Source organism: Mesoplodon bidens, assembly GCF_964165515.1.
Source record: "Mesoplodon bidens genome assembly, chromosome: 6".
In the NCBI taxonomy this organism is placed as follows: domain Eukaryota; kingdom Metazoa; phylum Chordata; class Mammalia; order Artiodactyla; family Ziphiidae; genus Mesoplodon; species Mesoplodon bidens.
Window position 1 is genome coordinate 17,684,764 of NC_138162.1, and position 26,612 is coordinate 17,711,375.

A 26,612-nucleotide genomic window follows, 5' to 3' on the forward strand; every position below is an offset into this window, starting at 1 on the left:
CTGGACTCAGGCGGAGAGGGACTGCTGGGGTGGAGCCAGTGAGGGAGGGAGCCTGGGAGCTCTACTAGGGAGGTGTCTGCGACACCTGCACTTTTGTTATCCCTTGTCATTCTCTATTCAGAGGGGATAGTGATGAATGCAGAAATTACGAGTCTGATAGGTTTCCTGAATTTTCACTTGCTTCTTTTTCACGGAGAAAATGACTATGGAAGGTAAAGGATGTGTGCATGTAAAGGAATTGTTCATTCTGTGTGTGTGTGAGAGAGAGAGACAGAGACAGGGACAGAGAGAGACAGAGACAGAGACGGAGAGAGACTGACTGAGGGGAATAGGAGGAGACAGAAAAACAAAGAGAGATAGACACAGGGAAACCAAAATCCACAAAGAGAGTTGGAGAAACAAAAAGTGTAGAAGGGAAAGTGTATGTGATTAATATGCCTTTGCCAAGTTTAGAGACTCGGTGACCCTGATGAAAGGACATTCTCCACGTGAAGGCTGAACTGCTCTTGAGTTTAGATTGGGAGAGCCTATAGCATAGAGATGTCCCCACAGATAAATGCCTGTTGCCACCTTTAAGAGATGTTTTATCTCTATTTTAATTTCCCAAGGCTGTCCAAAGGAATGAACTTCTGCATTTCCATGTGAATTACGATGCCCTTTTGAATGTCACCTGAAACATTCCTAGATTACTCTTGAAAGGCATTTTGGCTGTTTGAAAGGCAGCTCAGGGGTTGGGGAGGGGGGAGGAGAAGGGAAAGGTGGAGTCAAGTGTCACCTCCTTTTGTGAGGACAGGTGTAGCCCAGGGGCTGATGTGAGCTGGAGAACTCCCCTGGGCTTTCCGTTTCCTGAGGGAACTTGCTTCAGAAATGCCAACCAGACATGAAAGGAGTCAATCTCAGAGCTGAGACCTGCTTGGGTACTGGTCTGCTTCCCTGGCAAAATCATCTGGGGGCAGTTTTCAGTTCCCATTTGCTGGACTGTTCATTAGCATTTGATGGCGTTGACCACTTCCTGCTTGAGGCACTGTCTGTGTTTGCTTCCGTGGTACCAGATCTTGCTGGTTGCCCACCTTCCTTCCTGACTGTTCCTTCTCTGTCTCCTTTGCTGGCTTATTCTCCTCTGCCAAACCGGTCAATATGGTTTTGCAGGACTGCCCTTGTCTCTGTGGGAACTCTCAGCCACGCTCTCTGTTGCCATCCCTACCCTGATGACTCCCACTTTGTACTTCAGCCTCCAAGCTTTCCTCTGATATGTGCTATCACGGTAGCTCTCTGCCTGCCCAGACTCTGCCCCACACAGCCTGGAATGTTTCCAGGGCTCTGGTGAACAGCACCTGTATCTGTTTAGAGGCAAAGCCGCAAACCTAGAAATCCTCAACGTTCTCCCTCTCCCTCGCTCCCCCATTTCCAAACCATCCCAAGTCTTATCAGTTTTAATTACCAAATAGCTTTTGAAATTGCCCACTTCTTTCCACCTCACTGCTGCCACCATAATGGCTTGTGTGGACTCTAGCGCTGGCCCCCTACCTGGTCTCCCTGCATCCAGTCTTGTCCCACATCAATCCAGCTGCACAGCCCTGAGGACATGGATCAGTCAGGGTTCTCCGGAGAGAACTAACAGGATAGATGAGTAGATAGATAAAATTCTCTTTAGTGTATATGATATGAACATATATATGATATATATTCATATGATATTTATGGTATGTATAATATATATGAAAGCTATATATATAATGGGTTCTGTATCTCTAGATGTATGTATGTATATATACAGACATATCCAGGTATATATATATATATATATATATATATATATATATATATAGAGAGAGAGAGAGAGAGAGAGAGAGAGAGAGAGGTTTATTATTAGAAATTAGCTCATGTGATTATGGAGGCTGAGAAGGTCCAAGCTAAGATCTCAGCAAACTGGAGATCCAAAAGAGCCAGTGGTATGAGATCCAGTTCCAACGCCAGCAGGCTCTAGAACTAAGAAGAACCGATGCTTCAGTTTGAGTCCAAAGGCAGGAAATGATGGACATTCCAGCTCAAATACTCAGGCAGGAGGAACTCCATCTTACTCATGGGAGGGTCAGCCTTTGTTTCTATTCAGGCCTTCACCTGATTGAATGAGACCCACCACATCAGAAAGAGCCACCTGCCTTACTCAGTCTGCTGATTATCTTGCCGAAAACACCCTCACTGACACCCTCACAGACACATCCAGAATAGTGTTTGGTCAAATATGTGGACACCTCATGGCCCAGTGAAGTCCACATAAAAAATTAAGCATCACGGGTTGTCTCTATGATGGAGATCCCATCATGCGCTTCCTTCCACGAACACTCCTGGGCGCCTTGTCATTGCCCTGAGGCTAATTTCCAAACTCCTCCCCATGGCCTCAGGGCCTTCTCAGATCTGCTGTGTCCCCAGCAACCTCCTTAGCCCCATCTGTCTCCATGCTCTCTGCCTTCCAGTCACATTGAGCCTCGTACTCCTTAACTATCACTTGGGTTAAAGTCTCAGCCTGGACAAGGTCCGAGTGTGCTGATGGGAGGTGGCTGAGTATCCCTTGCCCGCCCCCTGGCCCCTTGGCCTCCGTGCAGCTGTTTGTAGGATAGGTCTAGCTCTGGGCGGGTGTTTTTTCTTGGAGAGGACAGAAAGACGTTAAATACGACCTGGACACTCTCGAGCCTGCAGCATGCCAAAGGAGACAGCCAACTTATTTCTCCTCGGAACCATGCAAAAAGACGATACAGGATGTGGTTCATTAAACACAAATAGGCCCACGAGACTGCTGTTTCTACAGATGAAATTACCAAAAGAAAGCATTTGTTCCCCGGTTTAGATTGAGTCCATCTGGAACGGAACACCCTAGTATTTTTCCTATTGGTATGTCCCAAGAATAATAATCCTCCGCTTGTGCTCAGCACAGTGCATCTCACAAAGCACTTCCACATACATTATTTCATCCAATTTACTCCTCACAACCAGCCTGTAAGGTAGGCATCATTATCTGCGTTTCACACTTGAGGAAACTGAGGCTCAGACGGGGGAGATGATTTACGGGAGTTCACCCCAGGGAACTTGGCAGAGCAGGGGTTTGAACACAGGCCGCTTTCAGCACAAAGACCTTGCTTGTCCACCTCTATCACAGCAGCCTCAGAAACCTCTTCAGATGTTGGCATCAGACCCAGGGGAACTGTTTGCTTTCCTGTTCTGTCTCTCTTATCCACAGTTGAAAGAACCGGGGAAAGCTGAGACTCGGAGTTCAGTCCCTCAGCTCAGGCAGGGGTGGAAGTACTCTCTTTATTCACCCCTCTGCACAACATGCTTCTCTAGCGTAACTTAGGAGCAGTGTTATAAGGTAAAGCCAAACCCTAAAACATCAGGGCTGAGAGAGGCCTTAGCAATCATCTAGCCAGACCTGAGTTTCCCTTATGTATCAGTTATGATCAAATGGTAGTGAAATGCTGCCTGGAATACTTCACTGAAAGAGATTCTGGGTCAGGACCAGGCTTGGTGGGGTCGAATCGCTTAGCGGTATCTGTCGTGAATGTGAGAGTAAGATCTTAATGGTGACTCATGCGTAAGGTGTTTTCCATCCCCGTCTAGGTTAGCTATTCCCACTCTACAGATGGGAAAGTTGAGGTCAGTTTAGGTAATCCATTAGGACCTGCCGCTGCAAAGGGGGAAATTTAATAACCAGCTAGAGGCATAATTAGGTCTTTCTTCACCTGAAAACCTACAGCAAATTCAAAGATTCCTAGTTGCCAAAGCCCCCCCACATGCTCATAGATCACGGAGCCATTCATCTGGCAGCATGCCCATTTTCTTATTTCAGAGTTCCTGCACACACAAGAACACATGCACAAATAACATCATTTCCTGAACCACTGGAGACTGTCCCCATTGTCCTAGTTAGGGGACACATTCAGAGATTGACACTCTTGTAAAGTAGCTACCTTGATTCTCTTCAGACTGGGGCCAGACCACGCTTGTTCCCCTATCACAGTCCCATTCCCAGGAAGGTCTCACAGGGACTCCGGGAGGAGGATTTTAGACAGGACCCTTCGCTCGCATCAGTCTTGCTCTAAGAATGTGGCATTTCCCTGGAGATGAATATGGGGCTTTTGTTTCCTCTCTGCCTTCAGCCCCCTTCTGAGAACGAAATGGTCTGGAGGGAACGCAGATACCCAGATGGAAGCTTTTGCCTTCCCAGGTCATTATTAGCAGGTCGAACTTTCCACCCTGAGGGCAGCCTCCCACACAGATTCACACCACAGGGCGCCTCCCCTCCCCTGTCTCACACGTTCCCTTGGTCCCTTCTCAGCCCCCAACTTTCCACGACAGTGCTCTGAGCCCCTAGTATATGCCAGGGCCTGTGTCCGGTGCTGAGGATGCCCAGGTGAATGAGACATGCTCTCTGCACTCAAAGAGCCCACAGTCAAATGGGAAAGATTTTCAGCAGGTGAACAGATGATTACGACCCTTTGGATACATGCTGTGACAGGGAGGCATAAGGCGTGTGTGTGGGGGGGGGCGTGTAGGGCCAGGGGTGGAGGAGGCAAGGTGGGGAGGTGGGCCCCTAACCACGTGGGATGAGCTGGGAATTTCCCTGGAGAAGATTCTAAGCCGAGCCCTGGGGGGTGAGGGCATTTGCCATCTCGGGAGGTGGAGAGGGATTGCACAGGCAAGACGCAGGCTGGGTGTGTGGGGCAGCCTGGCAGGTGCTGAGTCCTCCCAGAGCAGTTGGGAGCAATAGTGCCTGAATCCCCTCCGGCATTCCTGAGTGTTGCCATTGGCTTCTTTGTTAGAGCTTTGTATGTCTTTGCGCCTCTGCCATTGGCTCTGTCCACAGCAGAGAACTCTCACAAATAGGAGAGGCTGAATCTCCAAATGCCTAAAATTACATGAAAACAAGGGACCGGTAGGGGAGGTACCAGAGGAATCGTTGGAAAAACATCTGGACCTTTGAGGGTTGCTATGAAGATGATACGAGATCACATGATTCATCGGCCCATAGTAGGAACTCAACATGAAATCTGTCATTCTTACCCGCTCCTTATCAGAGGTTACCTTTCAACAAATAACAACATACAAATCAGGCTGTGTGTGAGTCATCCATCCCATGTGCCAGGTGTGACTTAGGGTTTTCTGAGCCTCAGTCCTTTTATCTTTAAAATGGGCCTCATCATGCTTGCCTCATGGTATTCTTATGAGAATTAAAAGCATCAGTGGTTGTAAAGTGATTATCGCTGCACCTGACATATAAGAAGTGCTCAGGAAATGCTAGCTAGTATTATTATCATTTATTACAGTGAGACACAATCAAGCTAGTGATGATGCTTATTACTAAACAAAAGGCAGAATGATGGTAGCTCTTTGCAGCCCTGACCACAGCAGCCTAAGATATAAGCCTTCTTCCTGCCAGGCCTTCTAACACCATGGCTGTTTGTCTCCTGTTGATCTGCCAGCTTGTGAATTTCAGTCCTGCCTGAGCCTGGAGGTGGGAATAGAAGGCAGAGTTATCAAAAAGCACAGCCTGGAGCCCAGCGGTGCAGCACAGGGGAGCGTGTTTGCACAGCCGAACACCAAGCTTATAGTGGTCAAGAATGTGTAGGAGTGTGTTGGGGGGAGGGCGGGGGCCGGGTGACAGAGGAGTGGGCAGCAATGACTGACTTGTTTTCTGTTTCTCCTATGAAACAATTAATCACACGATCTCACACTGTGTTAGTAAAATCCCTGTGAGGTCCAGGTTATTATCCTTATCTTCTAAATGAGAAAACTCATGTGCTCAAGGTCATGTGGCTTGGTAATAGACAGAGGCAGGATTCTATCCCAGGACTGTCTGACTCCAAAGTCCACATACACTACTGCCCCCCTGTAATGACCAAAGCCATGTACTGAGAACCACTATATGGCAGGAGAGTCGCTGGCACTTCACATGCATGATCTCATTTAATCCTCCAAACAGGCCTCTAAAGCTGGTATCTTTATGCCTGGGAAACTGAGACTCAGAGTGGGTAAGATACGGAATCCCAAGGTACATAGGTGGTAAAAGGTACTCTCTCTTGCCGTCTCCTTCTTCCATCCTTTCTCACTCCAGTCCTCTCACCACTTACTTTTTCCTATTATTTAACCACAATGGGCACTCCAGCAAGTGTGTTCTCTCTGAGAGGCCTTTCTCTTCCTCTGAAGCAATTAGAAGTACTTGGTCAGGAAGAGTGAGAAAAGAGGCAGATAGACCAACATGGTTCCAGCCTGCATGATGTCGGCCCGCTGGCTCCAGATTCTTGTTTCCCAGCAACACCTTGGCTCTGGGTCAGGGTGAAGGCTTTGAGGCAGGCCTTAGAGGCGGACTTGACCAGTGATCCATTGGGTTGGAGCTGGCCTTGGCTGTCTTCATCCGACACACCAGCTCTGTGCCCCAGGGGTGCCTCCTTAGGGTCCTTGGGATCCGCACTTCTGGCCCCTCCCATTCCACAGGTGTCCAGGGAGATGGAGGACTCCTTTTGGAGCTCTTGGCTCAAGAAGTCCCTAAGGTCTGGGGCACCAGAATCACTGACATTTACAACGGGAAAAATCCTTAATTTAATAACTCTATTAATATAGATAATGAAATGGAGTCCCAGGGAGAATAAGCAACTTGCTCAAAGGAATTATACGTTAGTGACAGGATTAGGACTCGAACTAGTTCCTTCTTCTCTCTTCCCCATCAAAGAAAGCGTGTTGAGAGGCAATTCAAGGGACCATGTGTTCAAAGGTACATCTTTTTTGTTTGTTAACAGCTTTATTGAGATATCATTTACATACCACACAATCGAAGGTGTCTTTCTGAGCCTTCTTTAGAAGCACTGGTGACTTTGCACCAAGACAAAGCTTGGGTTGAATTTCCAGAAAGGAACACAACTTTTAATTATTTTATAGCTGAGAAGATTCTCTAAGGAAAGTGAAATCTGAGGGAACCACTCCTCCCAGCTTTCAACCACATCCCGTTTTTCTATTGCAACTAACAGTCAGTGATTCAGCGAGGCAGCTGGTGGGAGGAGCAGGTGGCATAATCAGCTGGGGCTATAAATGTGACCCAGAGTGTTCATGTGTATCAACATATGAGCTAAGCTGACCCCCTGCCCTGGTTTCATCCAGCAACTGTTTTAGTGCCGGCTTTGTTTCAGGTACCGCGCTAGATGCTGCAGATGCAGCGGCAAATTAAAAGTCGCTCTGCCTTCACAGAGCTCAGTGTAGCCTTAGAGAGGGGTAGGCAACGAGGAAATCACAGTGCAATGAGTCAGTGCTACAAGGCAGAAACACAAAAGGTGGTGTGGATACCTGACTCAAACCGTGTAGTGGACACCTCAGAAGACCCGGAAGAGGTAGGATTTAGGAGACACTGGTGGGTAGGGAGAGGGAAAGTGTTTTAGGTAGCATAAAAGCAAGGACTGAAATGGCCTAGAGAGGGATGGAAGCAGTGGTGAGATAAATCTAGAAAGATAAATAGGTGGGAATAAAATCCCACTGGATATGTAGACCATGTTAAGGAATTTTTCCTTTCACCAGGAGCATTTTAAAGTCATTTAAATGTTTTATGTAATATTATTAGCACTTACGTTTTAAATCTGACTCTGGCTGGTGTGGGATTGGGCTTGATTTGGGGCGGGAGGAAGTGTAGGAGGTAGGATGCTAGATTAGATTTAAGAAGATCAGTTAGGAAGTTGTAACAGTGTTTCAAGAGCTTAAACTTAAGGTTAGTAGGAGCTTAAATTTTCATAGTTATGAGAATGAAGAAAAGAATAAAGGGATGTGAAAAATATTAAGCTGCTAGTAGGATGAGAACTTAATGCTTGTATAGTGGGAGGTGGGAGGTGAGAGGTGAGGGAAGTGATTAGAAATGGTGCCAAAGTTTCGGGCCTACATGCCCAAGTCGATGCTTGTGTTCCTTAAATGGAACAGTAGCAGAACAGCAGGTGTTGGAGAGCTGAGTTGTCTTAAATATGCTGAGTGTAAGTTTTCTAAGGAATATCTTCATTGAACACACCAGCCCAGTTGGCGTGCCATCCGGCAGTATAAAGTGGGCAACTGCATATATACCAGTCAAAAGGAAGGTAAGAGCTGAAAAATGCAGGTTTGAGACCTAGTTTCATAGGTCATTGAATTCATAGGAAGAAAACAACATCTCCCAGCATAAAAATAAAGTTCCTCTTTTGTAACTTGTTTCCTTAGGGAGCTGCTTTTCCCCCTACCCCACCCAGTATTGTTTCTGATGTTTTATTTAGAGAGGCTTTATCTCATTCAGAGAGAGGCTGTCCAGGCTGCCCATTTTAGGCCACCTTTTACTTGTGTAAGATGTATGGGACATATTTCACCCTATATGACAGTGTCTAGGTCCATCCATGTCTCTACAAATGACCCAATTTCATTCCTTTTTATGGCTAAGTAATATTCCATTGTATATATGTACAACATCTTCTTTGTCCATCCCTCTGTTGATGGACACTTAGGTTGTTTCCGTGTCCTGGCTATTGTCAGTAGTGCTGCAGTGAACATTGGGGTGCATGCATCTTTCTGAATGATGGTTTTCTCTGGGTATATGCCCAGTAGTGGGATTGCTGAGAACCTACTGTACAGCACAGGGAACTCTACTCAGTGCTCTGTGGTGACCTAAATGGGAAGGAAATCCAAAAAAGAGGGGATGTATATGTAGAGCTGATTCACTTTGCTGTACAGTAGAAACTAACACAACATTATAAAGCAACTATACTCCAATACAGATTTTAAAAAGTCTACGGGATATTAAGAATAGTCCTGGTACATATTAAGTAGGCTGGAGTTAATATCCCCATTTCATTGAGGAGAAAAACAGGCATATGTGGCAATGGTCACCAGAGCAGAAGAGAAGAATACATACTTTTAGATTTTTTTCCTTTATCATTTGTACCTTTCATTTAGCTAACAATTAATTAACCTTTTTGGAGGATCCAGGGTATATGTGCCATTTGTATGTGAATTGTACATTTCTTCCAGGGTATCAATCAATGAAAGTTTTATTCTCCTAGATCCAGCCCCAGAGTCATGGATCAGGTGAGGTAACACACATGCCTGCTCCCTCTCTACTCTTTTGAGTATAATGTTTTTAATTTAACTTTATTTCTAACATTTTTTACAGAGTTATTAAATTTGTCAAACAAGTTTCAGATTCTTGGGGCTGAGAGATTTAGAGAGTTATTATTTTTAAGTGTAAATATTCAGTGTCATTTCACAAAAGCACATGGTTTTATTCATGTGGTTGCTCAGAAATTAAAATTATACAAATTTTTTGCTTATCATATTATGACGTTGTTTTTAGTATTTAACTCTAAACATTTGTTGTCACTCTGAAGTAGGGGGATGGACTCCCAGCCATTATTTGGTTCAGATGATGAAACGGATGATGCTACACACACACATCAAGAGGATTTTAAAAGCTTTGTCACTCATGTAATGGAGCTTTCTGGGGAGAGCAAAGATGGCTCTCAAGCAGGTCCAAAAATGGCATGAGAGAGCAAGGAAAAGAGCCTGGCTTGGCTTTTATATAATGGCAAGGGGGGTGGAGTGGGCTTGGAGTGGGTTCCATATGCTGGCTGAGGCTTGCATGGCTTGAACTTCCCTCTGGCACCAAAGGTGGGAACACTTAGGCTTGCCCAGGTGAGGGAGCCGGTGGGGAAGGGAGAGTAGCGGGGTTTGAAAGCTGGCAGAGATCAAGCATCAGATATAGAGTCAGAATTTTTTTTTAATATACAATTTTTTTTAACATAGGGCAATGGCCCGCCCCTTTTTGTGAGTTATTTTGTGAATGTTTGTATGTCCTCAAGGAGCATGTCAAATTAATGTCTTTGGAAGAGGGTGTGATCAGTGTGATGGTATTACCGTGCTCCTGGAGAAAGTTGGTTGCATTAAGATCTTGTCTGTAAAGATTGTGTGTGAAGGCATGGCTGTTGAGGTACCTCATGGGTAGCTAGGTAAAGGGGGATTGTGTCCCTTTGAAGTTGAAGGCAAACTATGTGTGAGAGGCTGTTGAAATAGGCACTGAACATGACATATCAGCCAAGTCTGATATGAGTGCAAAGTATTAAACAGTTATTGATTGGATGGAATTTATTATTTCAGTACTTGGTATGGAAGCATTAATGGGTGGGGGGCCTCAGCATTAAGGTTGCAGTAATCCATTGTGAGGTTTCATTCAGGTTTAAGAACAGGGTAAACTAGGCTGTTAAATAATGAAGCAGTGGGGATAATCACTCTTTTTCTAAATAGGTCTTGTATATGGATTTTAAACCTCAAAGGTTCTGTTTAATGTGGGCCATATTAACTATTTTAACTAATGGGGGAGGGCAGGGTCCATGTGGTCCCATTTTGGTAAGCCAAGTGTAAGTACCAAAACTTCATTCAATTTTACTTTATTACTCATTGGGTCAGAGCATCCATACTCAGTATGGAGTATTTCAAGGTAATGAGTGTTATGGCCATGGGGAATTTAGGCAAGGCATTAGTTCTGATGATTAAGGTGAGGTATACCTATTTGTCTTCCTTACATATCCTGAAATGTCCTTAGTAACTCCCTTTAGATTATGGGGCATACCTTGTTTAAATTTAGGGGAATTCCCACATGTAAATCTAATGTGAGCCCCAGTATTGATTAAAGCCATGAAAGTTTGGTAATTAGTGCATTTCAGCTGATGTTAAAAGCTAGTTCAGAGTTTATAGGTTGTCGAGGCGCCAAAACCAATTAGCCATCTTCGAACTTTTTTGTTTTTTGTATAAATTCTTTTAGTAAATTTTGGAATTCTAATTGGGTCAAATTGTGACCTCTATTTGAGTTTTTTGTTTGTTTCCTCCTCCTGTATTCACTGTTTGTTTGTTTGTTTTTCTTTTGGTGGTTACTGTATGTAGTTTTGTGATGAGGGGCCGGGGAGAATCCTCGCTACCCTACTCATAAGCTTCTTCCTCCAGAGTTGCAAATCTGTGTCATCAGGATTAGGGTCTCCCTCATGGCAATAACCTTCATAGGGTTTAAGGATCCTGGGCTTAAACTGAATTTGAATTAACCCCTCAGCTGTGCCACAAGGGAACCATGGATGCTCTTCTCTATAACCCTGAAGATCAGGATCTTTTGTTTTGGCCAACAGTGACATAGCAGCAGCAAAGACATTTTGTAGAGTCCTAATGAGCCATCTGCTTTTAGAGTGTAGACCACACGTTCCACGTGGTGACTGGTCTTCCTGCACGTGAACCACCACCAATAGACCCATAGATTGCATAAGGTATCGGTATTTCCCTGAGCACTTTATAGAATGGGGGCAATGCCTGGCTGAGACAACCAACCAGTAGTCACAGGGCAAGGGTCATCCCCCTGAAGTCACAGCTTGTGCTGGAATCTAGACACATGATTCCATCTGAGACACAGATAGATCTGGACCAAGACACATGACCCAGGGCCACTTTGCTCCTGCCCCTTAACGCCAATTATCGTATCTTCCAACTCAGTTCAGTTAAACCTATAAGAGAGGCATGGTAGGGCTCAGCAGATGCAGCACAGGCTGCACAGCTTAAAGCACAAGGTTGCCAGCAGGCAGTGCCTCAAAAAAGCTAGCCAGTTAGCAAACCAAAGCAAGAGAATAGAGAGCCCCTGGGATGGTGGTCATTGCCTAACACTGCTTATTGTGCCAGGTGTGTGATGATCCCACAGAGAAGAGGGGGACCCACCCAAAACTTGGCTCAGATGTTGAGATTGATGATGCTATATATCCACCAAGTGGGTATGAAAAGATTTCTAACTCACATGATGAGGGTTTCTGGCGAGAGCAGTGTGGGCTACCAAGCAGGTCCAGAAATAGCTTGAGAGCAGGAAAAGGAGGCCACATTGGTTTTTATGGTGTCTTGAAGCTGGGGCTGGGGTGAGGATTCCCATGCAGGGGCTAGGACTTGTGTGGTTGGGACTTCCCACTGGCACTAAAGGTGGAAGTACTTGAAGTTTCTTAGCAGCATGTCCAGATATAGGGCAGAAGATAAAGAGAGAATGGTGGTTTTGAAAGCTGTCAACACCAAACGTCAAAAAGGCAGTAAGACTCTAGTACAAAGTTATGTCGCTGCAATTGCAGAACTCATTTGGCTTAGGCTTTTGAGGGGGAGCAACTGGATATTATTTCAGGATTTTATTTATTTATTTTTTTCTGAGACAGTGTCATCAGGCATTCCCAGTAAGGAGGTATGTTAGAATATTGGGTGGGGGGGGGCGGGGGCGGGGAGGTGTACTTTCAAACTACACCATCTTCCTCCACCTTGGTCTCCCTCAGGTCTCCAAGGAGATTCTGATTCATACTCTACCAGTTCCCTAAGAATGAAGCCTCCTTGAGCCATGATTACTGACAGGAGTAAATGATACGGCTTAGGACAGGAAAAAGAGAACCACTTGCATTGTTATTTGAAGGGTCATGGAGAAATGGACCACTTTTGACCTTTGAATTGCTTTAATGCCCACTCACTCTTGTGGTCTGAACTTCCTGCTGGTACCAGCTTCTCTCTCTTCCCTGGTATGTTGTACCTGTGTTCATGACACTCCCTCTACTTGCAAGGCCCTTCAGGAACCAGATCCTCTCAACTAGAAGCAGTCTTTTCTTAAACACTTGGCACTCTATTTCCATCTTGCACCGTTTATCTTATTCTTTTGTATATTTGTATTATTTTTTACATTCCTTATCTCTCCAGCCAGACTACAAGCTACCTGACTGCAGGGTTCATGATCGAGTCATCTTTGCATTCATTACTCATATAATTACTGCTATTAATAAAAAAGAGTAGATGTCATATATGTCTAATGAGTAAGTGAATGAATAAATGAAAGAATGAAATCTAAATCTTAATATTCTGTGAAAATACACAGTGGCATTTTAGTTATAGCTAGGTAAACTGAGTAAATCACCAAAAGAAAATCCTGGTTTTATTTTTATAGGAAAGATACGCATTTGACTTGCAGCCACACAAACTCCTTGTGTTTACACTCAGGATTTCAGAAAGTGTTCAGTAGATCTCACGAGTTTTGCAATTGTACACAGGTTAGGTGAGGGGATAAGCTTGTTCTCCAGGCCCACAGGCCTGCTTCAACCAGTGCAGCTGCACTTTGATTTATTACATAATTGACTTGCACGTAAGACTTTATCTGAATAAAGGTATTACTGCTTAAAAAGAGAAAACAACAAAAAAACAAAAAAACTGCTATAATTGAGCAAATCAGTTTCTTGAGGCTATACTCTGTAATTTAGTCAACCTGGTAGATAACTGAAAAATTGACTGTGCTCAGCACAGCCTAAAATATTCACATCAAAGGAACAGAAACATTCAGACCACATTTATTTCCATTCTGAGCCAGCAGATACCTGCTGCATTTGAAGGCCAAGGCATGAGTGTGGTTCAGAGATGGGTTAGACCTAAATGCTGAATGCCAACAGTGACAGCACTTCCTTCCAAAGGCATAGGCAGCTGGAGGTTTCCTGGCATTGTTTATGTCAAGCCAGCCCACAATGTTATATCCATATCTCTGCTGCAAACCTTGTGCCAAAGGCCTCAGCCACCATTATTGCCTCAGCAAGTCCCCCACTGACAGCAAAGATAGATCTCCTGCTTCCAGGTGCTACCACAGATAAAGTGGCTCTAACAACTAGTGGAGTCATTTGTGATGCACTTTTAATTGGATCAATTTCCTCTCAATTACACAATCTTTAGAAATCGGATGCAATTTCATAATCAGAACATGGGGCTTTCTCCAGGTGAAAAGCACCAGACAGACCAGTTCAACATCATTTTAATTAGCTCCTTTCCTATCCTTTGGCAGCTATCACAAGAGAGGCCAAAAAAGCACCACCATCACCACCAAAAAAAACAATTTTGAGTAGCTCGGCTTAGCAGATTTTGCGTCTGTGAAAGCAAGGTAATAGTTTTTTGGCTTGCCATCAGCCCGGCACCCAGAGTACAGGATATGTTGCTTGGTAAACACCAAAGCCTGAGGAACCTTGTCACAAAGTCCCTCACCCACTTCTGGGCTTCCTAAAAGCACAAGTTTCTTCCTTTGTTGAACTGTAATTATAAGGATAAAGCAGATGGTGGAGGCTGAGTTTAGAACAGGGTGCTGGTGACTATAGACCTTGGGGGCTGATTCTATACACGTGTATGTGGAAGTAAGTTTTGGATTATCTTTACATAATAGTGCTTTTTGCTGCATTTTGACCTAGGTAGATTCGTACTAGTCTCAAAGAATGCAGTGTCAGACGTGGAAGCAAAGCAGCAAGGTACAACTTATCCCTCCCCTCACACCCCAAATTCCATATTCAATTAAAAGACATGAATACCAGAGATGAAGAAACAATGATCAATTAGTTAATGCTTGATAGAGGAATGGAAATAAATCCCCAAACCAAATATTATGCACTGACTTGAGGAAAATACAGAATAAGGACCAAACAGTTTTGCTTTAGCAATGAAAATGAGATGTGTCCACCTCCCCACTTTGTTGGCCCTGGCGCGTGTTGTACAATTCCACAGACGACTCCTAGCACAGGTCAGTGGAGAGAGGTAATATGAAAAATGATGCGCTCTAGAGACTATTCAAGAACGTCTGCTGACTATATTAGCATTTATTTTTATTTCCAACTTCCTATGCTTTGGCATAATTCCAATCCACATGCTCCTTTAAGAGGCAAGCGATTTCCAGGCTAAAGGCTTCGGCACCAACGAGGGTCAATCCATTCTCTGTCACATCTGCCAATTACAGACCAATCCAAGATGGCACAAAACCCCCAGAGCCAAGAGGTATTGCTTCCCAAAGGGACTGTATAGCTCCCATGGTGGCACGAAATGAATGGTCTTTCACACTGGTAAAGGTGGTCAGACCTGAGACATCATGCCACAGGAATATGATGTCTGGAGTGTCACTGAAAGGTGGGGTAGATCCCACTAAATGCATGCACACTAAACGCAGCAGAGCTGAAGAGAAAGTGTCACAGATGGAGCATGTTACAACAGGAAGGAAATAGTGGACCAGAGTTATCAAAGCCAAAAGAGAGGAAAATCAACTAGGGTTCAATACACGGGAAAATTTCAAATACAGGGGAAAGAGGCTCTCTGCTGAAGCCTTAGAAGTGCCTAAGTCCTAATGAAACATCAGCTAACCTCATATCGTGTGTCCTATTTGGGGTAATGCATCTGTTAAAGCTCTAAACCTAGGCGAGGAGATAATGCAGATGAAAAACTCTAGAAGACAGAGCTTCTAAACTTCTAGGACTAGCCAGCTGGAATCAGGACACAGGCCAGGTCTACACTACAGTACCACCAACAACCAAGGAATAGGGAAGGGAGGTTGCTCGGGGAGCCGAAGAAACTGCTATTTCCCAGCCCCTAAGGGGTAGAATATCTTCTCAGATGGTAGCTGTAAATCTTGATGCAATGATCCCAACAGTCCAAGACCAGCAGCTGCCCCTTAGGTGTGAGGGCGATGCCCACTGGACAGGTGAGCCCCTCTCGAATCAGGACGCTATAGCCCCCACCCTTAGGAAAGTGGAGAATTTCTTTGCGGCTACTGTCAGCCACGATGAGATCACCACGGGCATCCACACACATGCCAGCAATGCAGCGGAAATCCTCGTTCTCCGAGAAGAAGTGGCTAATCTGGCGGCCCAGCTGCCCGTCAGGGCCCACAGAGCCGATGGAGAAGCCACCCTCCAGGTGGTGCTCGTTCTGGCGATTCTCCAGATTGAGGCCCAAGCCCTGGGTGAAGTAGACAGTGCCTTCGGCGTCACAGGTGACAAACTTGGGCCGCACAGCACTGCAGAGGCAGCTGTATTTGACCACCCCTGCTCCTCGGTCAACAGTGAAGCACCAGAGCTTTCCACCTTCCACATCAGTTACCACAAACTGGCCAGATGGAAGGGCTGTGATGCCCCAGGGTTTGCTCAGCTGGCTCCTGTGACAGGCCACGCAGTGGCCATCCAAGGTGTATACCTTGAGGGAGTTGTCATAGCTGTCAGTCACACCAATCAGCCCATGGCAGTTCATGGCAACTGAGAGAGGAGTGAGATTGGGCAAGTCAGCCCCAAGGAAGCTCAGCACAAAGCTATCAATGCCGCTGGGGCTGCGGCGGATCTCCTTCAAAAAGCCTTTGCGGGTGAAGACTTGTATACGGTAGTTGCCACGGTCAGCAACCAGCACTTCGCCTTGACTGGTCACGTAGAGACTGACTGGAAGGTTGAACATGCCTGGAGTGCTGCCTTTGGCCCCCATCTTCTTGAGAAAGAGGCACTGCTGGATGCTGGCGGCTGTGTCAGAGCCCCGCTGCTTAGCAGGCGAGGCCCTAGGGCTAGCAGCCACTTCCTCGGGGCTCGTGTCCATCTCTCGAAATGTGACGGAGGAAGAGGGAGCAGAGGCTGCAGCCTCCACGGCCCAGGAGTCTTCCATGTTGACCGTCCGGGGCTTCCTAGCTGCCTGCCCGATTTGGAGGGGGCCGACGTGGCCGACCTTGAGCAGCTCCACGTCCTGCAGGGTGAGCTCCCGGGGCAGGCTGGCAGTGAGCGCCGGCTCCTCCTCGTCGGCTGTCTCTTCCAGCAGTGCTACGTCTGCCTGCTTGATCTTGGCCAGGAAGTAGTCACAGCGAGACACAGCCTGCACCTCGGCGACGTTGAGCAGGTCGCTCTGCTCTTCTACCACCTGACTGTTAGACTTCTCAACCTCGGCCAGCGAGCCCGTGAAGAACTTCCGGGAGCGCGCCAGCTCCTCCTGGACCCTGCGCTCCTCGTGCCCGTACTCCTGGAGGACTGCTTTGTACCTCGCCTGAAGGTCCCTGGAGACTCCTTCCAAGGCCACCTTCCGGCGCTGCAGCTCCCCCATGAGCTCCCGCAGACGGGCCAACTTCTCTCCAAAGTCCCGACGCCGCTCCTCAGCTGCTTCTTTGACAGGGAGCGTACAGTGGCCAGGAGGCTGGTGGTCCGCCTCCCGGCAGGGCTCACACAACACCACGCTGCAGCTTCGGCAGAACTGCCGGGGCAGCCGCCGCCCGCACGACCGGCACATGAGCAGCCCCACGGCCTCACTGAGCCCAGCCGTGTCAATGATCTTCAGCACCGTCAGGTTGTCCGTCAGCTGGGTCAGGCTGGTTATGCGGGTAATCTTGCTGCAAAAGGGACAGCGGACGCCATTGATGCTACTGGCCAGTAGCTTCTCCAGGCACTGGCGGCAGATGGTATGGCCGCAGTGCAGGAGCTTGGGCCGCAGCTGCTCCTCCGTGAAGGACTCCATGCAGATGGGGCATTCCAGCACTTCCCGCAGGGCATCCAGGTTCAGGTGAGAAGCTGCCGCCGCAGCCATGGCTGTTGCTTTGAAGGGGCCTCTGCTAGCACAGCCCAGGACCGAACAGCTTAGTGTTCATGCTCCAGAGGGCTGGATCCTGCTAAAGAGAAAAGGAAGCCATTATTCCACTGCCGCTACGAGTTAAATCACTCAAGAAACATTTAGAGAATGGCTACCATCACTCAGTTCAGTCACTGACTGGTTTGGAAAGATAAACTGGGGAATGATTATGAGAAGTCTTCACAGCCCAAACGAGACCTTGGAACTTCATTCCGATGAACACAGAGAAACAATGCATGTTTTGGAGCCGGGAACTAATAGGATCAAGGCTTGAATGCAGCGGGGGAAAAGGCAGAGAAACTAGTGTGGAAGCTACGGCAAAACTGCCTGGCGAAAGTTACAGGGAGCCTGAACTAGGGAGCAGGTGGTGGAAATGGAAGGAAGATGCATGTGAGCAATATTCCATAAGTACGATCACTAAGATTGGTTAGCTGAGGGGATGGGGGTGGGGAAGTGGTAGCGCTAAGACAGCCAAAGACTCAAGCCCGGATGATTGGAGAAATGGCAGTCCCTTATCAGGGACTTAGTTTTGGCCTGAAATACCCCCTCCTACAAGCCGTACCTGCCATGAATCCTCCCACGCTCCTCGATCCACATATGCTCACCAAGTAGAACCACAGAGATCCCAGTGCTCTCTCTGCAGCCTTATGTCAATGTCAGTTTATACCCCAAATAAGAATGAATAGGGGGCCTCCCTGGTGACGCAGTGGTTGAGAGTCCGCCTGCCGATGCAGGGGATACGGGTTCGTGCCTCGGTCTGGGAGGATCCCATATGCCGCGGAGCGGCTGGGCCCGTGAGCCATGGCCGCTGGGCCTGCGCATCCGGAGCCTGTGCTCCGCAACGGGAGAGGCCACAACAGTGAGAGGCCCGCGTACCGCAAAAAGAAAAAAAAAAAAAAAGAATGAATAGGTCTAGCAAGGTGAGGCACAAGGATAAATTCAGCCCTTCTTAAATGCAAATCCTACAGCTGCACCTGTGCAGTCTTGTGATCTGCGGATGGTCAACCTTCGAGAAGAAGGAGGAGGAAGACCAGTTAGCTTGGTTTTCGGGGCCATGCAGCAAGCTGAGAAAAGCTTTGTAAGTGTCATTAATTCTTTCTCCACCCATAGAAAAGAAGGAGAGTCAGCGCGGAGATACGTGTTACAAATTTCCCCATATTTAGCTTCGTATCACAGTCTGACCGATATTCTGGAGCAGACATGCACAGTCTGTCTAAAGTCAATCCAACCTCCCTGAAATCCCACTTTCCTTCTACTGGAAAGGAGAGAGTATACATGTAGTGCTTACTATGTGCTAGATACCATGCTAGACGCTCCACATACTTAATCTCATTTAATACTCATATGACCCTATGATGTAAGTACTATTTTCATTACCCTATTTTACAGATGAGGAAGCTAAGGCTCAGAAAAACTGGCTCAAGGTCACATGGTGCAAACATGGTAGAACCATGCAGTGCAGATATCTTTAACTTTATTTAACCCAACATTACTTCAAGCTTTTTTTTTCCCCGTCATACAACACTTACCATACTCTGAGAAATGCTGCCTAACAGCATAGAATTGTCTCCACAATTAAGAATCATGAGCTTTAGCTGCTCTAGAGTGGGTTAGATTGCTCTATTAGCTGAGTGACCCACTCCCACACACCAGCCTGGCAACCTCTTATGACTCAAATCCATGCCTCAACAAAATAACACATTACCACATACCATGAACCTAAAAGGTCTCATGGGACTATCCATGTGACTAAGCTGTGAACGCTGAATGCTTACATGTCACGGGTCTGGCTGCAGTCATATAGAAACACTGATAGAAACCTCAGCTCAGGACCCATGCAAACCTCCTCAATTCCAAACCAATAGCTTCAGTTCTCTCTTCCATCATCTGGGACAACAGACTGAGGGCAACATTTGGTATCTGGATCCAGAGCATGTTACTTTACAGTGCACAGGGACATCTGTTCTTCTCAGAACTGGCACTGCAGATCAGCTAATTAAACAAGTCTGCCAACTTGTAAAAGTACCAGCAAATTCTTTCTCCAGTTTTCTGGAATATCATACCACCTCCTTCAATTAAAAAGCTTCCTGCCTCCCTGTTTAAGCCATCCACTTTAAAAAATGAATTTACTATGCCCACGTCCATTCCCCAAAATATCTCAGCTGTATGCAGCTTCACTAGGCTCTCTGAGGCAAAAGAGAATGTCAAGGATTCCTTTCCTAAAGCTGCCATGCTTTGCCAGGAAACGTGACGTCCCATCAATAAAGCGTCAGGTGTGGAGGCAGCTGCCTATCAGGCTAGGCTTCCGCTGAAAGTGGTGTTCCCAGGTTGCAGAAATGGGAGACATGGTTCAGGCCTTTTCTAGGTCTGAGGCTGTGGGACCGGCAGATACAGCCCCTCTCTTGCAGAAGGATACAGCTAGCTGGTCGTTACTGTTAACACCGAGAAGGATTCAGGTGGAAAGTCAATTTGAACTCAGTTTCCCTTGAAAAGACGGACGTGTGAAAGGAATTGTCTTATCATCCCAAGTCTTTAAGTTAGCTGCCCATTTTCTGCCAGCTATAAAATCTAAAACCAATCAGAATGAACCCTCAACATGTTATTTACAATTCTGGCTGCCTTCCCGATACTTTGAACATATTTCCTGTTGTGCACTTTGTACCGTCAACTCTTGACCCCTCACCTCAGCTTACTGCCCACCCCCACCAATTTATTTGATCTCATGATTAGTACTGCGCACCCCATACTGATACTAGCCCAGCTCTGATTCAGCTTCAGATGAGAATCTACCCCTTAAGCTGTGTTTGCTCCAGCTGCCGTAAGACTCAGGAAAATACTGTAGTCATACCCTAGCTGATCTAGCTGCTTCTGGCACCACTAGGCTTTCCCCAGTCTATGACATAAATAACAAGGGTAGCACAACAAAAACAAAAACCCATGAACCTTGAAGTCAGAGAGAACTGGGATCAAATCAGCATGGCATTTACAAGTTGTGGGACAGGAAGCAAGTTACTTAATCTCACTAAACCTGTTTTCTTACTTTATAGAAGATAACTAACTTTATAGTTACTGTGATGATAATTTCTTACTGTATAAAACGGTTACTGTGATAATAATCCATATAAAGTGCTTAGTCTGGAAACTGGTAGGTATGCAATGAAAAACTGCTATTTATCATAATTTTAGTAACAATCAGGAACAGTATTAACATTATAACAACTAGTACTAGTATCAACAAAGCATTTAGTTTACAAGCTGCATTTGAAAGGATGAAGAATCTTTCCTTTTATGGCATATAAAGGCACATAAAGATTAATAACCTGTCAGCTTTGAAGGAATTTGATTGAGGACACTAGATATCCATGTTAGAAACTGGCAAATGAATTCACAACTTCTCTTGTTCAGAAAATACCAAGAGGGGCATTAAAGTAATTATGCAATAAAAAATAGATTTTAGTAATAGCAGGAGCAGCAGCAGTGGTTGTGGTGGCGACCACCCAGCCAGTGAGAAGGAATGAACAGGCACTTTTCAAAAGGCAGACAGTATCGAAGATATCAGATAATACACTTCAAAAATTAAAATTCTGAACCTTCCCTGGAGATTGTTTTATCTGTTCTCAAAATCAAAGGATTAGAGATGACCTAAGGTTTCAAATTGCCATCCAGTGGTTGAATCCCCACCATGGGATAGTTCTCTAGATGTCTCTGTTCCCTAAACCTGTTAGCCCCTTGGGGGGCTTAAGCTATGAGCAAAACTGCAGGACTTTAAGAAATTAATTAAACAACCAGTCTTTACTGAGCACCTACTATGAGTCCAGCCCCATGAAAACACTGGAGATATAATTTTGAGCAAAAACAGACAGGAACAGAGTTCACATAAAAACTAGAAAACATGTGAAACAGCACCTGCATTTCCGTTCACAGGACACACAGGTCCATCCTACTTCTTTCACAGTCCCCTGGTTTGACTGGGTTTTTCGCAAGGCTTATCACATTTCCTTTCATGACAGCTTCCTAAACTTTGTTTATTCCTCCAGCATTTGAATGGAATGCGAAGCAAGTGCATAACCATCTCCCTGCCACCAGTGGTCACTCTCCAGGAGTGGCTACAGGGCTGACTTTAAGAAAGTCAGTGAGGTCCTCATCTGACACTCACCCAGTTCTGTGTGTGGGAGAGGATTCCTAATGTTACATTACTCAGGGCATTTAAGGTACCTGCCAACAGCTAAGATAAACTCCGCAAGTAGGGGCTCATCGGGAAATGCAGGCATGACCCCAAAGCTGTACCACTATGGGACACACAAAACAACCCAGAAGGGCATGTCTGTAGTGAAAAAAAACCTTTAGCTAAAACTCTAAATCAATAATAGAGTTTGCTGGAAAAAACCAAAAAAAAACACTTCTCTGTCTTCCCCCAAAACTGCAGGACCTAGAAAGGATCCCCTGAATCTTCCACAAACATGTGCAATGCTGCCAGTGAGACTCAAAGAATATAGGACAAGGGGAAAATCAGCAGTCTTCTCGGGGGACTTCCAACTGATCTCGACCCACCCTACTCTCAGTTTGTTTCTCTGCATACAGCATATGCACATTTAACCGTGAGCTTTTGATTAAAGGATCAGGAAGCAGATCCTGGGAAAGGTACAAGAGGGGATGGGAATTTGGGGGAGACCAGTGGGAGCTGCTTAGGTTCAAGGAAATTTGGCAAAGCAATACTCAGTCCCCTTCCAGCCTCACCATCCTCTCATAATTGCTACCTCTCATAAAACTGCCATTTACTGAACGTCAGGCACCTTTTACACATTACCTCTTCTTCTCATAATAACTACGTGAAGTATGTTTTATTCCTCTTTATAAATAAGGAAACTAGGCTCAAAGAAAAGCAACCTGTCCAAGGTCTCAAAGCTGCAAAGTAGTAGAAGTGAGATTCAAATCCAGGTGTGTCAACGCCCAGCCATAAAACCACAGCCACGCAAAAGATGTATTATGGCTTCCTAGCTGATGAGGCTACCATTAGCTCTAGGCACTCTGGTTGAGAGGCTGGTAAAGGTACCTGGGAATGGATTTCTAATCTGATTGTTCCACTAGAAGAACCTAATGGAGGTCGTAGTGTCAAAGAGGCAGCACATCCGTGTGCATGGACAATGATCCACCTCAAGGGCCTTGTAAACTTTTGACCACCAAGCACTCTCCAGACATGAGTGTATGGGCTCTTAAGTATCGAAAAAGCCTTTCTACTAAAACTAGTATAATGTAACTTATGAGTCAGACAGATCTGGGCTCACATCCCTGCTTTGCAACTTGCTATGGAGACTTGGGTAAATCATTTAACCTACTAGTTTTCTCATCTGTAAAATGTAGAATAGCACCTAGATTATTAGCAGGATCATTGGCAGGATTCACTGAGATAATGCACGCAATAAGCACTCAATAAGTGGTAGCTATTCGTGTTTTCAATAGATTGAAGCTGATAAGGGCAAGTACTTGTCCAAGATCACCTAGTAAATTAGCAGCAGGGGAAAGATTTTGAACTTTAAGCCTCTGATTCCCAGGCTGATTCCATTTCCATTACATATCTTCCTTAGGGCTGTGTGTGGATATTCCAGCTAAGTCTCTGGCCTTCTGATGCAGTCCTACTATGTTTCTGAGCTGGTTTCAGCAATGCTATAGCTAGTCCTGGAGTTGACAGAGCAAATGCTGTCATTCTGTTCTAAGGGAAAGAAGCCCACAAGAGATCATTCAGAACAGGAGTTACTTTCCAGAGTATGGATGCCTTCAGCCTCGGTCCCTGCTATGAAGTGTTTTTTCAAGCCAATGGCCTCCATACCTCACCCTCTAGTCTCCTGCACCTCATCCTGTCTGCTAACCTCAAGGTCCTCTCCTTATCTACCCACTGGTCCTGGCCTAAGAGCAGATCAAGAACAAAGTCCAGGGCTACTCCCTACCTAATCAGATGGATTTATTCCCTTTACAGTTCAATCTGATACTCAGCGATACTCACTGGGCCATCCTGTCATACTCACTGGGCCATCCTTTCATTAGAGGGGAATGAGCTGAGATAGACAGTAAGACCAGGCAGGCCCCAGCAAAGAAGAAGCAAGGGAAGAGAGAATATACAGGATTACAGAGATCTGAATATGAACCTACCTTTGCCATCTCTAGCTGTGGAACCTTAGACAAGTCACTGCCTAAGCCTTAGTCTCCTTATGTGTAAAACTGGACATTGTAGCACCTACTTAGTAGGGCTGTTATGAAAACGAGTAAGAAAGTAGATATGAAAATGAAATATTACTAAATGTTGAGCATTTACTATGCACCAGACATGAAGCACTCTGATTTACTTCACTGAGTCATCACAATAATCTGTGGTGTAGGTCCTGTTATTAACCCCATTTTACAGATGAAGAGCCAGGCACAGGAAGGTTAAGTAACTCATTCAAGACAGAGCGAGATCGGAATCCAGGATATCTGACTCTGGCGCAGAGTTCAACTTTGGCAATACTGACATTCTGGACCCGATACTTCTTTGTTGTGAGGACTGTTCCGTGTGCTGTAGGGTGCTTAACAGCGTCCCTGGTGTCACCTACGAGCGGGCAGTAGTCCTCCCCACCCCAACTATAACAGCCAAAAATGGCTCCAGACATTGCCAGATGTCCCCTGGGGGGCAAAACCACTGCCAGTTAGGAACCATTTCTTTAGAACTTGGCCCAGGACTAAATGCTCAATGCATCTGAGATGCCCTTTTCTTGTCTCTCTCCCAGTTCAAACACCTCATGTGGGATTAACCCAATCTACTTATATCACTGATAAGGAAAATAAGACTTGAGATCATGTTCCACTCATCCCCTGGAAGTCTCACACACTAGCTGTCCCCACAGCTTGAAGGGACAGGCAAAGCGGGGCTTGGACAGATGACCTTGAAGAGTCTCCTGCCTTATGATTCCACTGACCACTCTCTTTCCCCACCCCACCCCCGAAGCCTACCACTTTCAGCAGGTCTGGGGTTCAGAGTGGAGTCAGTGGTCGTACCACGGCTGCCTCATGATAAGGGATCTCTGGCTAATAATTGAGGGAGGTTCTGCCCCTCACAGGCAGTCAGGCTCCTTCAGGAGTCCTGAGCTCAAAGGCTTACGACTTTCTTGCTGGACCCCTGAACTCTGCTCAACTTCATACACTCATATACAGTTTCATACATTACTTCCAGGTCTTTGGATCCCCAGAACTCCCCTTGCTTCCCATGCAGAGACTTCAGGAAAATTCCTTTAGCGGCCCTAGACACCCATCCACGACTCTATTCAGTCTCTTAATTGTACAGTCCAATCAGTACCTCTCCACCCCACCGTTCAACCCTTCCTAAATCCCATTCCCAACTCGCCTACAATACAGAATTCCAGCCTTTCGGGCTCTACCCTGCCAGCCTCACCAGCTGCTCACTCGTGCCCTGAATCCCTCTGACACAGATCCTTTAATCTGTTTCCAAACCTCTGCAGCCTTCAGCCCTGCATCACAGTTGAACACCCCAGTCCCACACCTCAGATGTGTGCCCGCCCTCAAGCGGAGCCTCCACCCCCTGCATGCCATCAGGAATCCTGCCCCGCCCTCAAGCCCTGCTCCTTCCTCTTTTGCCCACCCGTGTCTTCTGTCGCTTCAAACCTTAGGCAGGTCTCTTCTCTTTGCCGACCAGATACTGCTTCCCGCACGAACTCAGCCCCTCATTCTTCCCCAGATTCCACTCGGGAAAACGCTTCCTCCTCAGCCATGAGGATAGCCCCGGACCCTGCTCCCTCTGACCTCAGATCTCGCCCCCCGCCCCAAAGCCTAGTGCCCCCAGACTCCCTCAAGCCTCCTGAGATTCTGCACCCCAAACCTCACCAAGGCTCCACCATTCCTACATATTTCCGAGATTCTGCACCCCTGGTCCCTCGAGGGCCTTCAGATCCCCTCCCGTCTCCCAGATGCTGCACCCGTCTCTCCCCAGGGCCCCACATTACCTCATACCTCCCGAGATGCTGCACCACGACTCTTCTCAGAGTCCCTCTCTCCCCTCCCGGCCGCATTTGCTCCGAGCTCCTCAGCCCCGTCTCGGAGCCCCGCCGCCTCCCGAGCCTGCCCCCGCGCAGCCCCACCCCCACCCCGGTCCCACTCCTCAGATCCGGTCCCCCAGACCCTGCCATTCTGGCGTGGGCCGGCCGCTGCACGCCGGCACAGCCCCCCGCGCCGCTCGTCAGCCACCGCCCGCGACTCCGGCCTCGGTCCCGCGTCCCCCACTGTCCATCCCGCCCCCTACCTGACCGCCCGCGGCTCCGACGCGTCCACCGCTGCCAGCCCACCCGCCCGCCGCGCTCTGCGCACGCGCCAACGCGCGCCCCTTGGCGGGCGCCAATTCGCAGAGCCGCCTGTCCGTCACTGCGCCCCGCCTCCCCCCACGCATGCTGGGGCTTGTAGGCAGCGGGGCCCGAGCTCGCGGCCCAGCGGCCGGGTGGCGGCGAGCCCTCTGGAAAGAACGAGGTGTCTGGGGAACACGTAGTTCAGCTTTCTGTCACCGTTGTACGGTTAAAGAAACTGAGGCCCAAGTTCACTCAGCAAGTCGGGAGCTAAACCAGAACTCACGTGTCTGACCCCAATCTGTGTCAACCCCTTTGCTAAACCATGGCCTCCAGGCCTTCAGGAGTGTTCCTCAGCCAAGCCTTGGCACCCCTCAGAAAGGCCTCGCTCCACCTCAGCTTTGCCGTCTGAGAAATGGGCCAAGGAGACAATACAACATCCACTCTGGGGCAAGCACAGAACCTGGACGCGCTTGAGAAGGTAGCTCTTCGGGCCCCTCAGTTCTCCCTGTGACACACCGCAGCAGCCTAGAGATAAGCTTATCTGATGAACAAATTGCTCTCGTGAAGGATTCTTACTCCTACTCAGCTGGGAGGCCGACAGCAGAGGTAGATAGGAGAGCACACTCTACATCCTCTGTAGAAGCTACCCAGGAGCGCAAAGCCAAGTCTCGTGTGGGGGGAGCCAGGAGGGGTAAGAGTCTTCGCAGGTAAGCCATGGTCTAGCCTGTTGTCTGGCGAGGACCCTGGGTCGTTTGGGGCCAACTACAGGCTCCTGCAGGTGACCATATAGTATAGCTTAGGAGTAGGAAGGAGTTTGAAGGAGGATGGGCTTGGATGTGACATCCCGGGTAGATA

The 26,612-nt window shown here is 47.0% G+C and overlaps 2 protein-coding genes across 9 annotated transcripts in view; one reads left to right on the forward strand and one right to left on the reverse strand.

The window, feature by feature from the left end:
* ASTN2 (astrotactin 2) overlaps positions 1 to 26,612 on the forward strand; it is a gene marked incomplete at its 5' end in the record, with an annotated part of 938,059 nt that overhangs the window by 692,724 nt on the left and 218,723 nt on the right. The window lies entirely within an intron of this gene.
* TRIM32 (tripartite motif containing 32) lies at positions 14,388 to 25,783 on the reverse strand. 6 transcript variants are annotated; one of them, XM_081237330.1, is made up of 2 exons: positions 25,718 to 25,783; positions 14,388 to 17,467 (listed from the first exon to the last, which is right to left on the reverse strand). In XM_081237330.1, exon 2 carries the CDS (start codon positions 17,386 to 17,388, stop codon positions 15,427 to 15,429), a length of 1,962 nt encoding a protein of 653 aa, XP_081093456.1. In that variant the 5' UTR covers positions 17,389 to 17,467; positions 25,718 to 25,783; the 3' UTR covers positions 14,388 to 15,426. The 6 variants fall into 6 exon arrangements, with proteins under 6 accessions (XP_081093456.1, XP_081093457.1, XP_081093459.1 ...); XM_081237331.1 differs by having other exon boundaries at positions 14,388 to 17,470; positions 25,718 to 25,777; XM_081237333.1 differs by lacking the exon at positions 25,718 to 25,783 and adding an exon at positions 25,422 to 25,508 and having other exon boundaries at positions 14,388 to 17,470.

Bases quoted from the DNA above. Each gene is read 5' to 3' on its own strand.
- TRIM32 (XM_081237330.1), bottom strand. From the start codon at position 17,388: ATGGCTGCGGCGGCAGCTTCTCACCTGAACCTGGATGCCCTGCGGGAA.